Here is a 17,890-nt window from a genome sequence, read left to right as displayed (position 1 = left end):
TTAATATAAATTTTATTTTACAAAGAATTATCATCTATGGTTGGGAGAAACAAAATAAAATATTCAATTATGTGAGATGTAATATCACAATGCGTTTTCTCCCGCACTGGATGGCTGTGTTTCATGTACTAATAGTAAGTATCTGCTTGTACGAAACTGAACCAGTCACGAAACATAGACAATACTAGTGTTTTAACTCTCAGCTAGTCTCGAAATCTTTTCGCAGAAAATGCATGCTCTTATTAATAAGGAAGTGATGAAGATAAACTTAGTATTTCTGCACTATTAAAATATAATTAATGATTGCTATTTTTAGATTAAAAAAAAGATACCTGATATCATCATAAGGCTGGTGATATAATAAGTTGCGAACCAGCATTCGAAATTTTACGTTATTAACGTAAGAATAAATCGTCCGTCCAGTTATGGCATTTTGTTAATGCTTTGTCATTAACGCTAGCCTATACCGACGCCACGTAACATATTAACATTTGCGAGCGATATTTTGAATGCATTGACATTACATTAATAAACTTTAACCCGCTGCTCTTAAATATTATATTGAATAATTTCATTAGCCTCTTTGAAGTGTTAAATGGCACAATCATACTATGCTGAAACATGACTGTCCTACGCACAGAAAGTGTTTTGTTTTATTTAAATAACATTTTTAATTATTATTATTATTATTATTTATTGACATTTTATTTTTTGGTTCTATGATTATGCATTTGGACGTATCTGCAAGTACCGTTCTCTATGGCGTAATTTGAATGACGCCGAAGCTCAGTTAACAAGACCCCTCTAGGGAACATTGGACTTAAAACGGCGAATTGAACTTTTTATTTATAATTTGTAAAACAGATTTTCCATTGTTGGAAAATCCTATTTTAAATTTAAGGCATTTTGATGTATTAATTTGTTTTGTTAATTGTCTGTGAGTGATTTTGAACGTGTAATTAAGTCAACAATCTTAGTGTTTCAGCCAATCAGCGACGGTGTTACTTAAGATAAGCGTCACTACAGAATTAACGGTAACGAGTCTGAAATTAACGGCGATGATGGCTACATAGCCTGGGTTTAAATCCCCTTAAAAATCAACGAATATAAATAGCTGGGTAGATCATCCTACAACCAGGATGCTTATTACGTCGTATAAGACTAAAGTATATGTTATTTAATTAGGGCACGTCATAACTGACGTGTATTCAGGTGTGATTTACCGTGAGTAATCAGCCGACTCATGATGCTATGTTAATGTAACAGTTTTCTACCTACATACATCTTAATAATGCCGACGGACTTTTAAATATTAATTTCATTGTTGAGCGCGTTAAGGGACCTTTTAAGATAAACATTTTATAAAACAATCACGCATCCTGTTCCTATATTTGACTTTGTTCCAACACCCAGAGGTGAACTGAGACAGATGTCTCAAAATGCTCTACCGCAATTATTTATTGAATTCAGCCGCGGAACATAAAAATCAACTTTAATAAAGAACACTACAAGTAAATATTATTTTCTCATGGAAAAACTTTCGATTATAAATTAAGATTACAACAGACATTATTATTTTGGAACTATATGAACTTTTGTTTTTATGCTATCATGTGTGCAACCTAAATCCAGCAATTTTAGAACATATGAATAGCATACCACTGGACCAACTAGAAACTAAGATATATATTTATTTGATTAAAGAATATTGGTGTTAATCATATGTTTCTTTGTTGTCATTTTACAGTGTATGTGTATGTGTCCCTTATAGTTTCCAGTCGTCTGTTGTCTATTCTCATGTCTTGTGAAGATTTTAAAGTGTGAGAATATTTCATTTTTTCCCTTATGTACTATACTTCATTAATTTTGACCTATTAAGGAATTTTAGTTCGTGCATAAGGGTGGCGCCCATAATTGAATCTTGAAGCTTATTTTTACAGAGCCATAAATTACACAGAAAATTATTTATTATTTAAACTCTGATAATTAAATAACACCATTCATACATCCATAGACCATATTCAGGAAGTGACAATTATATATTGTTTCTACCTAACAACACCACACATTATCTGTGTATATGTATAAATAGTGCAAATAGCATATAGCATAGCAACACAGAAAAGTGACTACCACCACGTGTGGCCAAACACACCGAAGAAATCTAGCAGCAGAACAACTACAATACGAACATTCAAATACACAACTGACTTACAGGTATTAAGACTATATAGATCTCAAGTTCTACTGGACAATTGATTTAATTTATGAGCTAGCAAACATTAGAAACGTAAATTTATTTGTACATTTGTAACAGTGTGCTCATCGTATCTCGCCAAGATAGATAGGAAAAACCTGAATGTTATTTCGGTTAAACGTAAATACTGAATTTAGGAATACATGATATTTATTTATTTGTGTTTAATTAATATATTAGTTTTGAAATAATTTTATTATTTTGTATTCCTATTTATGATTCTACCAAAAGTAAATGTCAGCTATTCATGGGTTGTGTATATTATTACAAATATTAATTTTTTTCACTAATTGATATTTTATCTTTTTGCAACTAATGTGCATAGTGCAGTGCACTAGACACCACAACCAGTGAGTGGTATTGTGTTAACAGTGTAACAAAATAAATAATAAGATAATAAAAAATTTGTAAAGTGTGTGTGGATGTATTATCATATTAAGTTAAATGTAGGGCTAATGCATTTTGTGTTTAATGTTCTACAAGTTATGTTTGTATAATACTGTAGTTTTTGTTACAGTATTAAGAAATTATAAAAAAAAGTGTTGTTCTACGAGTTTAGTGTTTTGAAATATCGTTTGTGCCACTTCAATACATCTATTATTTCTGGTAGTATAGTAATTATGATAAATCGTTTATATGCAGTGAAGTGTTAAAATTACAATCATGCTGCTAAATTATTAATGTTTTATCCAAACTAGCGCGTACTAATTTCAAATTAAATTTTGTGAAATTTCCTTTTAATAATTAGACTGTGTGTTGCTTGGGTCATACCTCAAATAAATAACTTTTCCGTGGAGAATACAAAATTTTATGTTAGGTTATTTCATTGTTTCGCTATTGCTTTGCTGGATCATTTTTAACCAACGTTCAAAACTTGTTTTCATGGTAATACCTACAAATGTGAAAACATACAGTATTTCTCATGCTATTCGTTTATTGCTATGATGGTTTATGTCAACAACTTTGCGTGAAATTGCAAATATTTTCTTAATTCCTAAATGTTACTATCCGATTTCTGCTTTCCTGACAATAGGTAAGGAAGTAATTTTTAAATAGTGTAGCTGTGTGCTCACTATAAAGAATATTAGTTCAGTTATAACCAGTTATTTTTGTGTTTTGCACGAGTGTTCCTAGAGAATTCGTTTCGTTGTGGTACTTTTAAATGGTTTCAACCAAAAGTTTGCAGTAAATGTTATTGAGTACAATTTAAAACATGTTTTCAATTAAATGATAGGCCGATTCAGGTATTTATTTTTATATATATATTTAATAGCTCTTTAATATTTTTTTAAACAAATGCATTTTTAAAATTTTACATTAATGTTACCTAAGCTCAACTCGTTAACGGAAACAATTTTTTACTTGTTTTCATTATTGTCATTAGTATATTACTACATACAACTTGTCAAACGTTTTAACACAACTTGCACCAAACCCTATGCCTAAGCGTTTTTGAGTTATATTTTTTTCCGCTCACCCAGTTGGTAATATTCCTCAAAAAATTAGCGACGATGTTTCGGTGGCGTGTGACGTAATACGTTAATGGCATAATCCACGAACTTTCTTAATCTTTGTCCTATTAATTCAGTACTACATATTTTAATATTCGTTCGAATGAAAGTCATTAATAATTTTCTGTTTACACAAATACGTTACATTGACTTCCTTTATGTCCCATCGCCGGTTAAACGTTTTTCATAAACAAACCTTAAACGCAATGTATTCAATAAAGAAAAAAATTATTTCATGCATTGCCAAAGATAAAATTTATTGCAAATATTTTTTGAATTGAGATATTTAAGATTGTATCTCACTTTGAAAGATGGTACATAGAAAAACTCGAGTCAGTTGAAAATCTACAAAAGAAAAAGGTCATTTCACAGTGCGTCACTATGATTAAACTGCTTAGTACATCTTGTATTGAATGCCTTACACTTGTATAACTAATTCATGTCATTTTGGATGTTATTATATTACCCGAAGTAACTAATAAATCAATTTATTTATCTCCATATCTTGCCTGGACCGCTCATATAACTGGACGCCGCACAGTGGGGCCAAATCCGAATTCCCTGGCCAAAAGTCAAATAGGTTTGACAGTTGACGCGAATGATCGTACTCGGGGGTTTTCGGGGTCACTGAGTTCAAATCCATTGTTGTTACATCGAAATTCGAAATATTTACTTCGAAATTACTTCGAAAACGGCGAATATATGCTTTTGACGCAGAAAACTGTGTATTTGCTGGGTTTCTGAGGTCCCTAATTGTACATCGTTAAATGTTACGTCAAAATTTAATAACATTACTTCGAATTTTAATAAAAATTACTTCGAAAATACCACAACATTGATAGTAGCGTTAAAAAATTGTCCCCTGAATGATTTCGAGGTCGCTGAATTCAATTTGTTTATTTTTACATAAAATTTGAACTAGTTACTTCGAAACTACTTTGAAACAGCCAAAAAGAAGCGTTTGACGCAGAAAACGGGATTTGGTTGGGTTCCCAACAAAACTGATAGCAAATCTGTTAATGTTGCTTTCAAAATTCGAGATGACTTTTCCGCAATTTGTTCGGAATAACTTCAGAAGTGTCAAAACATTATTTGCACGTAAAAAGTAGAGCCTCGGGGTTTTTGAGGCTGCTTAATTCAAATACCATAAAACTTATTTTTAGCTCACAGTTTTTACCTTTAAATGTGAAGTGGTCATTTGGAAATTGATTTGAAATATTGAAAAGCATAAGACTGACGAACAAAAACCGGATGTGATTAGGCTGAAGGCAGTGATTGCAAATTTGGACAGGAACTTTTCTTCTCCTCTCTGAACGCTGTCCAGCTTAGATTTAAATTTAGAGACCTCGCGGGCTACATCCTTTTTAATTTGTGCTCGTACCTTCTCCGATTTATCTTCTATGCCCGTGGCTCGCTCGACGAAGGTAAACGCGTGATAATGCTTTAAATTCCACTTTATTTGCACTTTAATGACTTTGTACAACTCAATCCTAGTTATAGAAAACATTTTGACTCGTAAAAACGCAGCCTACTAGCGTCATGGCGACCTGCTCATTGCTACTGTCCAAAGACAACTGAATCCAGGCCCTTCAAAAGGACAAACAAACAACGTTTCTCTGTTCACTCTTAGCTGAGTTTCGAAGTAAACAAACACCGCTGTATCACTGCGCCCGCCGCGTCAGCAAGTGATAGGCTGAATTTATCTTGCGCGCCGAGCACAGGTACAGTCGGTAATAAAAAAATAAGGAAAAAGTAATATCACAGAACGCCCGCGGAATTCACGCCAGTACGCAAAAGCAAACATAGATGTTTTGTTTATTACATTATCTATAATATAGTAACATTACGTAAGATAATATTATGAAAGAGTTGCAATTTGGTGTTAAGAAATAAAAAAGGTATTGTTCTAATAGTTCAGTGTTTTGAAATTTCAATGGTTCCACGTTTATACATTTTGTGTTTGTTAATTTAATGATTATGACGGAACAATTACATGCATTTAAGTGAATAGAAATTACAATAATGCTGTCAGTTATCCATATCTTATGCAACAAGCATGTAGGTACTTATTACGCATTTAATTCTGTAAAATTATATTTGCAATAATAAGTGTGTGTGTGTGTGTGTGTGTGTGTATGCTCGGTTATACCTTACTGTTTGTAAATAACTTTTTCCGTTGATAATACGAAATTTCATGCTATATTGCTGTTTCATAGTTTCGCTAGTGTTTTGCTTATCATATTTTAACCAACATTTGTGACTTTTTTTCATTGAAATACAATTTTGAGAACATTCACTTGTGGGTACTGGCTAGAGTCGTTAACCTATTTTGTTTGGTTAGTTCGAAACTTTTAAATTTCTTCACTAGTCGTCAGCAACTTTGCGTAAGTTTGGAAATATTGTCCTGATTCCAAACGATAGATAAGGAAGTATCAAATAATAGCGTAGCTGTGTGCACAAATGAAATAATGTACATAGGCCCTATCTTAAAATATTTAAATAATGTAAGTTTTGTCTGAACCAATTATATTCGTATTGTGTACGAGTCGTATAAAATTTACTTTCATTGGGTACTATTAAATTGTTTCAAAAAAAATTTTGTACCAATTGTTCTTGAGTACAAGTTACAACCTGTTACGTACAATTTAATAATAGGCAAATCATGAAATAATTTATATATATTTTTTGGATTCCTAAATAATTTATTTTTAAGAAATAAATGCATTTTTAAAAGTTTACAGTAATGTTACCTAATATAAAATAGTTATCGAATTATTTTTTCCACATAATTCCACTATTTCACATTAGCTTATTACTTTATATATTTTGTCAAACTTTTTCAAACAACTCGCACAACATCCTAAATCTGTGCGTTTTCGCGCTATATTTTTCCCACTTTGCCAATTGGTAATATTCCCCTATAAATTAGCAACAATGTTTCGGTGGCGTGTAACATCATGCGCGCATAGTGTAAAGCCCGTATCAGACGATGGAAAGTTTCGTTTGGATTCTGCTAGAAGCTTCCAAAAAAACTGCTAGCTGGCAGCTAGAAAGGTATGTTTCTCTGAAAGAAACTATCACACACACGGCCTAATTAACTCGTGGTGAAATTTAATTGAAATGAAATTAAATATTGTTCAAAAGCCATCACGTTTTATAAATATATAAATTATGTTTTATCTTCTACCTACAACACATCTCGTAATTTTAATATAGGCCTATGTCTAACTATACGATGGTCCAACTAGTTGAGTATTTAAAATTCACTTCAAATACTCTTATTAACATTCATAAAACGATCGAAAATGGGCGAGTTTCAACAAAAAAAGTTTTCGAATAATGCTTGCCGTAACTGCTTAGATTTCATTAGAAATTTATGTTCACCATTATTTTAAAACAATCAAAACATTTCAGTTCCTTCAAAGTTAATTACAGATTTCAAAAGAACTAGGGGCATTCATTCTGATTGGTTAAAATATTCATCAAGTACGAAACCATCCACATAAATTCGAACACGGCCGATTACAAAAACATCCATGAAAACGGCCAGCGCGCTGCTATTTCAACTCCTAAATCATCCATACTAGCTGGCATGGATGACCTTCCAAGGAAACTGCCATCGTGTGATACGGGCTTAAGTCGTGAACATTCTTACTTCTTTGTCCTATTAAAATTGTACTATATATATCATATACACACCCCCTTCCCTTCCCTGTGTCAATGCTTATCATAAATAATACTTAATTAAAAAACACTGTACTCAATCAAGAACACGGCTATGATGAATCAAGAAAAGTTTACTGCCATTTTTTTTTGCATTAAGAGTTCTGAGGTTGTATTTCACTTTGAAAGATGGCGCATGGAGTGACTCGAATCATTTGAAAACCTGCAAAGAAAAAATGTCCTTTCCAAACTGACATTATAATTGAACTGATTAGTACATATTTTTGTATTGAATGTCTTACACTTTTAGTATAACTAATTCATCTCATAACCATGTATATCTGACGAAGAAATTTCAGATGTTGCTTAGCATTAGGCCTATAGTTTTAAATTTAACCAATAAATACATTTATTTATTTACAGTTTTTGGGCGTTTGTCTCTTCCCTTTCCCCCTCCAGACGGACCCGTACAAGTTTGTAGTTAACATTATCTCGATATCAGACATGTCATTACTACTTATCACAATATGTAAAAAAAAATAACTCTTACAGCAATGTAAAACATAAAACGACTCTAAGCAAATACAAAAGACGATAAAATTATCGAAGCAAGAAACTTCATAAACTTATTTTTTGTTTGTTTTTGAACTTCAATCGATAACCTAAGTAATGAACGCAATGACTGATACAAAAATTTAATTGGTGTTTATTTAGTTAATTGTTTGATGTAAGCTGTAAGTTGTAAGTTTTCGCGATATCACACATATTTGACTTGTTAATTAGTTCATTATGAACTCTTCTCATTACCCGTTGCAAATTACGACCTCACACAAGATTAGTAAAAACTATTTTATATGCACAACGCCCCGTGCCCAGTATCGCTCGGAACTGCCACTTGCCTTTCAGCAGTCTAGCCCTCGGCCGTACAGGCTCGTGATTGAGCTGTCCCGCTACAAGGACATCAGGCAACGCTGTTCTGTGCATTCCCTACCTTCCACCCCTCCCTCCAACCCGTCCACACATTATCGCAAGCGAACAGAACAAGTGATTCACCACCACCGACAGCGCATCATGTTACAGTCTGGCTCCATTCAAACAACCAAGATGAGGGGGCAGAGGGTGAAGGCGTGGCGAGTCCAAGTAGTTCTTCTCTTTGGCGCGAGAGGGCTGCACTGCACGGTATTTGAATGTTAGATCTGTTTGAAGAATGCAAGCCTTTATCTTAGCATCTCCAGCAAGTAATTGAAGGAATTAAACTTCAGAATCAATGAATATATGTATTCGTTAAATTCTGAAGAATACTCTGAGCTAAAGTTTTTCTACAATTTTGATACATAACTCGTTTTAATTTAGTGTTGAAAGTTGTTGATTCTCAACTTGAAAAAGGAGATTTACAACGGCATTTAAAACTAGATATTTTTACATTTTAAAGCACTATTTAAAGAAAATCATTATCTCATGGCATTCCATATACTTTATTCTTAATAAAAATCAAGTTTCTACAAGAAAATTTTTCACCTGCTTAAAGCTGGAGTTTCCAGCAAAATATGAGTCAAATAACAATTAAAATGCTTAAAAAATATATAAAAAAATGCTAATAATTTTTTTTTGTTAAAAGAACATACACTTTTAATGTAAGAAACACTTGAACGCAAGGCAAGCATTATCTGAGCACATTTAACTTAGGGATCAATACCCCTTAATGTAGTGGCCTTGTCATTGGTGCTATAGGAACAATAGTAGTTTTCATATCTCTTAGAGTGCAAGTCATGCAATTGCTCGATATCTATGTCAAAATCAAAGGTTTTAATTTTATGGTACATCTCTGTACACTGCTATTGTTTGGAAAACAATCACATCAAGGGATCTAAAGCTGCCTGTATTGCTGTTGGTGGTTTGAGAGCAGTCATAGTTTACTGAAAGCTGCTCTGCCATTGATGGTATGGTATCAGTCGTAGTTTCCGTACTCCTGAATTTTCCATATTGGCTGGAGCGCTAGTCACATCTTAAACAAGCCTAAGCCTGTAACATTTTTCTGTTCCTAAATGCAAACAATTGTTTAAAAGTTATGTTCATTAAATACAGGTGTTTTGGGAAAAAAATCAGAAATCAATCAAATGTTAACACATGATTTTACATTAAGTCTAAAATTGTATTGTGTAAGAAAATCTCACCATAAAACAGTGGATATTTTAAATTTCTTCAATATGCACATGTTTTTTTTCCCCAAGAACTAAAGAGTTCATTTTTAATTGTGAACAGAATTGTGAAAAATCACAAGATGATTAAATTAATTCATTGTGAGATAATGAAGTTTAAGTCATTGTATAAAAACGTGAGCAACTCTGACATTTTATTTCGTGTGGTATTTGCTTCTTATTGTTTTTTTATCATAATGAGATAAAAAAAAATGAAATTGTATAACTTTCTCTTTTTTACATTTTCCTGCTTTTTACATATTTTTCTCCTAGTCCCTTGAAATTAGAAAAAATACATTCTACTGTTAGTATAAAAGTACTTGTTATTTAATGAGATAGTTAATTATAATGTGGCACAAGAAACAGCTGCTAGTTCGTCTGTCAGTTTAAGATCAAATCCTGATGATTACAGGAGTACCAATGAAATGTGTAAGCTGAGCTCGTGTTTACTACCAGGAAAACATTGAGCATTTTACATAGCAAAGAACCACCTCTTTTAATTTGAGGTTGAAGCAGTTCAATAAATGCAAATTATATTACTACACTCTGTGCAAGAAACCTGCTGTGCAGTGCTCTGTAGTTGGGAAACTCTTAGAACTGATGCACCTGTATTACCATTCACCTGTTTCGAACAATTCAATTGTGTTTCCTACTTAAACTTAAGCGCATCTTATATTTGTTAGTAAACTTTTTATTTTAGAATAACAATGAATCAAAAGAGGGATCTTGTCTTATTGTCAATGGCATCTTAGATTTGCGTAAGTATGGTGTTACAAAGGATTAAATTTAAAAAAATATAGTATCAGATGATGAGTTGTTGCTGTTTGTATGTGGTTAGTTAGACAAAGCTGTGCATTACTATTCAAATGAAAGTATATGAAAGTGACTATTTTATCTTTATCTTCAATTATGGTAAGCTTGCTTCAGAACTTGTAGGTTTTATGTTGGGATCATATCCTCAAACAAAATTTGTGGTCTTTTAAAATAGTCTGCTAAAGTAAATTAAAATTACTTTTTTTTTAATTTGTAATTTTTGGCACGTATATACTTAAAGTTGATTTGGAAAGCCTAAATTTTTGTTCCACTTGGTTTCTGCAAATCAGTAACTATAGCTAATGTATTTTTTAATATGCATGGAATGTCATCAGTCTACTGATGTTTTTTATGAGCAAGCTTCATACAGTTTTTGTGATTAGAATTTTTTTCTTTCGATTTGTTTGGTGCTGGAATTTCACCGCTGTGCTGTTTGTGTGTGTCAGATCTCGGCGGAAATGAAGGCCAGCATAAAGGATAAACTGTACGAGTCAACGTTCATGTTGAGTCCGGCTCACGTGGAAACACTCGAGTTCTACCGCGTGCCCTTTACAGACGTCGTGGACTTGGTGCGTGCACGGAAGATATATCTCTCTCAAGGCTCTGCATTCGTTCCCAGCTCAGAGTTCATCTCCGTGCTGTCGTCAGTCTTCAGAGAGAACCTATCGCACGCCCTCGCGGTGAGTACAGAATAATGAAATGAGCATCATGTGTGTGTCGTCTTCTGTTCTGGGGCCGGTTAGATCCTCATCAGTGCTAGCATGCCATAGATGCAGATACATGTGTGTTATTTTTAAGTAAGTACCGTTTTGAAATACAGCCACAGCAGCGCTGCGGTCGGCATTCTGCGCATGTGGGCTGTGTACCTACATCTGTTGGCAAGCCACAGACGCCACTACGGAAACATTCGACCGTGTTTACATTTGTTTGTGAGTATTTAAAATGCCTCCGCTGACTGAGAATCTCGCTGACTGTGAAATACACGGTGTGATTACCGTATTTACTCGCATATATTTCGCGGCAATTTTACCAGATTTGATGGGGGGGAAAAGAAGTGCGACCTATATGTGAAGAAAAAATTTTTAAAATTTTTGAGGAATTTTTTTTGCAATACAGTAGAATCCCGCCGATGCGACCCCCCTCTGATGCGTCCATTCCGTTTATACGACCGTTTTTTGAGAAACTGTGAAAAATTTGAGCAGAGAAAGTCGAAAATTTGAGTAAAATCGGCTGAAAAACAAGTCTGTTACACTTTATTGGGCGCTATGTGTTCACGTTTATCTTGGCGAAAGCTGTACTGTAAGCAGGCAGGCATACAAAAGATGGCTAAAAATAGATACCACCCCTTTAGACTGTCCACGCGGCAGTGTCTAGCCGAGCTCGGCACGTCCACTATCGCACGAAAAGCCGTCTCAGCTGTCATGTTATCTTACCCGCCCGCACGAAAAGCCACTGTGGTAGCTTCTGCGAGAGCATAAGAAACTCGTCCGGCCAGGCTGGCGGTAGCGGCGGCTTGATGTCATACGCAGACCTGCCAACTCTCACGATTTTGGTGTGAGGCTCACGATTTTAAGGTCCATCTCACGCCCTCACGCCAAAATAGTGTTTCCTCATGATTTTTCGGGGCCCCAAGATTTTGTTTGTAAAAGTTACAAAACAAGTTTTACGAAAGCTTACAGTAACGAGTTTCCATCAATATTCGAGTCACGTAAAGGAAGCAATTTTGTATTTTGTAGCATGAGCCGTGCTGATGTTTCTATCTCGCATAGTGGAAGAGGAGACATTGTGAAACATGTCACTACAAAAAAACACAACTAACACGTGAAGTGTATTGCTTCCAATAAAAAATTAATTTTGCTGTGAACAGTGATAATAGTGTTACACGAGCAGAATGTTATTTTACATCTTTTTTAGTTGCGGCCCTGCATGATCACTACACGACAGCGCTAAATTATGTTCAACTAAATTAAATCTGCAACCTATAATTTGTTGAAATAAATTTTGAAGCAGAGACCATGTAACATATGTACCTACAGGTATGGCACTTAAATTTAAAGATTCTCATTTGTTGTTTTTTATATCTAACCTGTATTTATGGGCCTGAAAGTTTTTATCGAGGACCTCATGATTTTTTCAATTTGAATGTTGGCAGGTCTGCATACGTGACGTGACGCTTACCTCTCCCATCCCCTGCTAATTCTTCAAGGCTCATCCCTCCCACAGCCACAAACCATGTATAAACACCCTCACCCCCTTTTCAACTAATATTTCAACACATTCCCTCCCTTATTTCAACCTTCTGCGTGAGAAACTGTCAGCATCCTCCTCCAATCCCACACTGCGTGCGGCAAAAGCCAGGTTGTATAGTCCATTTTCGTAAAATAAATATTTTTATGGGCTTATACAACTGTCCTTCGCAGTTAATAAATACTTTAAAAGTTTAAGTTATTATGATACAATATTTGTTTATTAGTCACACGGCAGTTTCTGCTGAAAAATCACTAATACCTGCAATTTTATTGAATAGAAAAATTTAGCAGGGCCATAAATATATTTATTTTACTGCATAGTTACTTTTCCATCTGCATTTGAACGTGTTTTTTTCTTTTTTTTTACGCTGTGAAGGGTCGTGGAAAAGATAATTACTTGAGCTGTCAAAATAAACATCGCTGACGGCAAGGGCGGGAGCGCATCCTGTCAGTCTGTCGCTGTGATTATCTACTCCAAAAACATGTCACAGCATTCCAGGATAGCATTTTTCTTATATCTTTCGTTTATAGCCGAATGTTTTCTACCTGATCCACACAAGTTCCTTCACCACGTTTTGAACGAAAATAACAACCAGTCGGCTAGCATAGCCGAACTCGCGTGACGTGAATTCACTTAGCCTGAGTATTTATCGGAACCCATAACGAAAACCGCTGTAGATATAAAAAATCATAACAGGCCTTTTTTATTTGTAATTAAATTTACTACAACTTTTATTCTGTGCATTTTTTCAATACAAAGCACTGTTTTCGAGTTATAGTCTACAATTAAGACATATTAAGAAGTCAGGAATCTAACTTGACTTCAATTTTCTATATTCGGTTATTACAAGTACTTGTTGTTACAACAATTTATCACGCCATTATCAGCTCTCGTAGTAGCGGAGTTTTACAGTACCAGTTAACTCTTTCGTGCACGGCGCGCCGGCCGTTCGCGTCATTAAATTACCGGTGCGACCTATATGGGGGGAATCTTAAATACCAAATTCAAGACCTCAAATTATGAGTGTGACCTATATGCGATGGCGACCTATATGCGAGTAAATACGGTAGTTTTCATAGTGCTAAATGCGTGAAAGCAGTTGAAATTTATTGTCAGATCAATGAAGTGTGTGGATAAAACATTATGACAGATGGAATGGTATGGAAATTGTTTAAGGGTTTTAAAGATTGCTTCACAAAAGTTCATGATAATGATTGAAGTGGGGGACCTTCTGTCATTAATAAAGATTTGGAGCAGAAAGTTGACAAAGAAGTGAAAGAGAATAATATATGTTATGATTTCTTTTTTTTTGGGGGGGGGGGATAATAATAATAATAATAATAATAATAATAATAATAATGTAAATACACAACCAGACAGGCAAAAACAAGGCCTAGGGACTTATTCACTATAAAGTAGACAAATTGTCAGAATAACTTGAAAAGCATAAAATTATGATTATAAAATATATGGCAAGCATAGGCATACTTCTTAAAAGGAATAAAAAGTGGTTATATAAATATCAGCACACCTAACCAATGTACGGAACATGCTGAAATAACATAATAAATTATTAGATTATTACTTAAATTATGTAATAAGTGGGGAGGGCATTACCCTGGGTTTTTACAATCTAGACCACTGTTTTTATTTGTAAGACTTATTCCTAAGCTGTTGACAAATTTTGTCTATTATTGCATTGTGGATTGGGAACAGCCATTTTTTTGAACAGACATGTGGCTATTAAGCTTTCATAGCCACCACCAATCATCTATTCTATGCGTATTTGCTTTGTCTTTTACCATTCACATGAGCAAAAATCTGAGGTTAATTCAGGACCTATAATTCTGTAACACAGATAAAATATTAATTGAACTTTCACATTGTCTATGCATTTGTTTGATTGCTGACAACATTCAGATGACGGCACGCAGACTGCCAGCTCTGGAGGAAGACGAGAGGTTATTCCGGATGCTGAAAGGCCTCCATCACACGTACACTGGAGACGACTATATCACCAGTAAGAACAAGGCGGGTGTAAGCATCGAAGAACTTGACAGTGTAAGTTAGTGTTGCATCTGTCGTCTTTCTCCCTGGTTCTCGATTTGGATCTGGATCTCGTAAATCAGTTATCAGTTAACCCTTATTACATAGTTTCCTCTTACACCAAATGTTTTATAGATCGCATCATTATTTGTTACCATTACATATTTGCATTACATATTTATTTGTAGTTGAAACCCATCTGTTTTCATTATTTATTAAACATAAGAATTAATTAATTTTATGGCAATTTACATGACAGTACCAACACACAAAAGTGATTGCGGTTTTATTTTATCATGGATGAAAGCTGAATTCCTCAAGGTATCTTAGATCTGCTAAGAAAGGAATATACATTTACAGTTTGTTGGGCATGTTTGTATGTTTTACAGCTGCAAAACCGGTAAAAAATACCTTCAATAATTTAGTAGTGGTCAGTTTTAAATTGTGGTGGTTTATTTTTGAGATAATAGTTTTTTTAATTTTTTTTATTTTTATAGTGAAATGAAACGACCATTCTGGTTTCCTAGTGAAAGGCTGAACATTATAATTTTTGATTTAGTTTTACCAGGAAATTTGCTATTTGTTTTATTTGAAGCTTTGAATGTGATGCAAAGCTTTGCATATGATGTGATGCTTCGCATTTGTTGTGAAGCTTTAAAAATTGGAAGCCTAAGATTTGCTGCTCCTTAGTTATTAGCCCAAATTTTCCTATTTCGAAATTTTGCTTTATAATTTCGCAAGTTCAGACTAACATAACTTAATATAAGTGGTGGTTAGGTTTGTATAATCATCCACATTAATACAAAGATACCACCTATTTACGGTATTGATTTGTACTTTTTCCAGTCATTTATGCAGTTTCATGGTGGTACGTTTAATTTTAAATTTAAATCAATGCTAAGCATATCCCAAACTACATTTCACAGAAAACATTTTTATGTTTCTAAACATTCATTATCAGCACCATTTTTGGATATATGTAAGACAATAAATAAGTCATAAATTAGTAACACCTTTGAATATATATACTGTATAGAAGTCGCCAGCCCAGGTTAAAATTTCTAATACGGTTTTGTTGTACAGTAAGTCCCCTTTTTACGTCGTACCGATTTACGTCGTTTCGGATTAACGTCGCTAATGTTTGAGTACTCATGTTTCAATTTAAGTTGTCGCCGATTCACAATAACGTCATTTACAATGACCGTAAATCTTTATTTTAACCAAAACACCGTATATCATTCGTTTATAATTCTTTGTTTCCTTCGGTATTTAATTTATGCTATGTAGCGTAAGCTACACGTTCACCGCCTTATCTTATCATACATCATGAGGGACGCTTCCTGCTCCGCTGCTCTCCGCGCGGTGATGGAATACTAACAGCCCGCCCGCTCGGCCACCCACGTATCTCACACGTAGAAGTGTTATCTACTTCCCGCAACGACACAGCATTTTCTCCTACCCCTTTTCGTCCAACTCCTTGGCACTTCAGTCGCTATGATATCATTGAGTTGGCCGGAGTTTTAAACTTGCCGTTGTTACGTAAAATGATATAATTTATATTGTTTGCGACGTAAATTTAAAGTAGTGTTTCTCATGAAAAATATTTTACATTGATTTTTATTAGAATTATTCCCGTACGTAAATTGTAAGAATTGCGCCGCGCTATTGTATAACCTCTTTTAGGTGTTTATTACTTCATGTGATTATTTTAAATCAAGGGCTCTCAATGTTTGTCATACTTATAATACTTTTATTGTATGTATGCATTTCTTTTGACTTTGTTCTTACCAGCCTCCAAAAGAAAACAGTTGTTTTCTCCCGCGAATGACTCAAAGTAAAATCTGTGTAGCGCTAAACCACTTTGTATCCTTACACTTTGAATGCATTATGCGTTTATATTACGTACAGTATGTACTATATATCTGTTTTTATATTTCAATCAATAAAGGTAATAAAGCAGCTGGTTAAATAACCATTCTATAAAGCTGAGAAGTAGATACTAGTTGGACTTGTTTCCCACGCTGTCGGTTGTCATTTGCTGATAAAATTGCCCGTTGTCACGTCTGTATGCCAGCGCTTCCGGCCGACCTTGGGCCGTGGTCAGCCGGTAGCATGAAACATGGCTCATTTTGCGTCGTTTCTATTTACGTCGCGGTTTTCAGGAACGTAACCCCGACGTAAACCGAGGACTTACTGTAGTTGGTTAATTCACCGCCGCAATCGCCACCATCTCTAGGGCATCGACTTGTGGTGGTCCCTAGCGGACAAGTGTCGAACTCTTCAAACACCCCTTCCCCCTCCTGTTGAACGACCTTGAGCTGCAGTGAATATTGGTGGGGGGTGCGGGGAATGACAGCGGGTGACAGTGCTGCGCTCTAACGTGTACATAACAACTAAGACGATACAGGGCGTTACAGCAGCGCACTGCAGTGGTGAAGTTCCCAAGCTGCTCTTCATACGCTTCTGAAAAATGTAGAGTAAATCCTATCCACTCGCGACTTCTATACAGTATATATATTCAAAGGTAACACAGTAAGGTGCTAATAGATATTATCACTGTTTGGGGTCAATGTGATAATGATCTTTGTGCTAAAAGAACTACAAGAAAATGTTTCACCTTGTATTTTTATATATTTAGTATTTATTTTAATAATGGGATAGCTTTTTGTCTAATACAAGTGTTAATAAAAATTTTATAATTGATTTTATGATACATATTTTTAAGTACTTTTTTTAAGTATTTTTACATGTACGACTTTCCCGGTATTGAAGCTATCTGGATCAAGGTAAAAACGTCTCCTGCAACAACTTTTATCATCGGAACTATCTACCTAGCCCCGGACATCTCGCCGAACAAATATCTCGAGTACCTTGAACACTTGGAAGAAAAACTATCAACCACTCAAGAAGATATTTTAATTCTTGGTGATTTTAATGTTCCAGGTATTGATTGGCTCACTCGGCACTCCTCAAACATTACTCATTCACATGTCAAATCCAAAGCCAATTACCTTCTCAATTTTGTGTCTACATTGGGTCTGACCCAATATAATCACACCCAACCTTGCAAAAATCTTCTCGATTTATGCTTAACAAATCTACCTCAGTGTACAGTAACGCAAGCCTCTGAAATACTTACCAAAGAAGATCTG

At 34.6% G+C, this 17,890-nt stretch overlaps 1 protein-coding gene across 2 annotated transcripts in view; it reads left to right on the top strand.

Annotated features, from left to right (window-relative positions):
- LOC134535553 (DNA primase large subunit-like) overlaps positions 1-17,890 on the top strand; it is a 55,489-nt gene that overhangs the window by 16,669 nt on the left and 20,930 nt on the right. For both annotated transcript variants that reach the window (XM_063374730.1, XM_063374739.1), the window contains exons 5-6: positions 10,889-11,122; positions 14,613-14,753. In XM_063374730.1, coding sequence (XP_063230800.1) covers positions 10,889-11,122; positions 14,613-14,753 — 375 coding nt within the window. The remainder of the gene's footprint in view (positions 1-10,888; positions 11,123-14,612; positions 14,754-17,890) is intronic.

The sequence above is a fragment of the Bacillus rossius genome, chromosome 1, assembly GCF_032445375.1.
Source record: "Bacillus rossius redtenbacheri isolate Brsri chromosome 1, Brsri_v3, whole genome shotgun sequence".
NCBI lineage: Eukaryota > Metazoa > Arthropoda > Insecta > Phasmatodea > Bacillidae > Bacillus > Bacillus rossius.
This window is presented reverse-complemented; position numbering and strand designations above follow the sequence as displayed.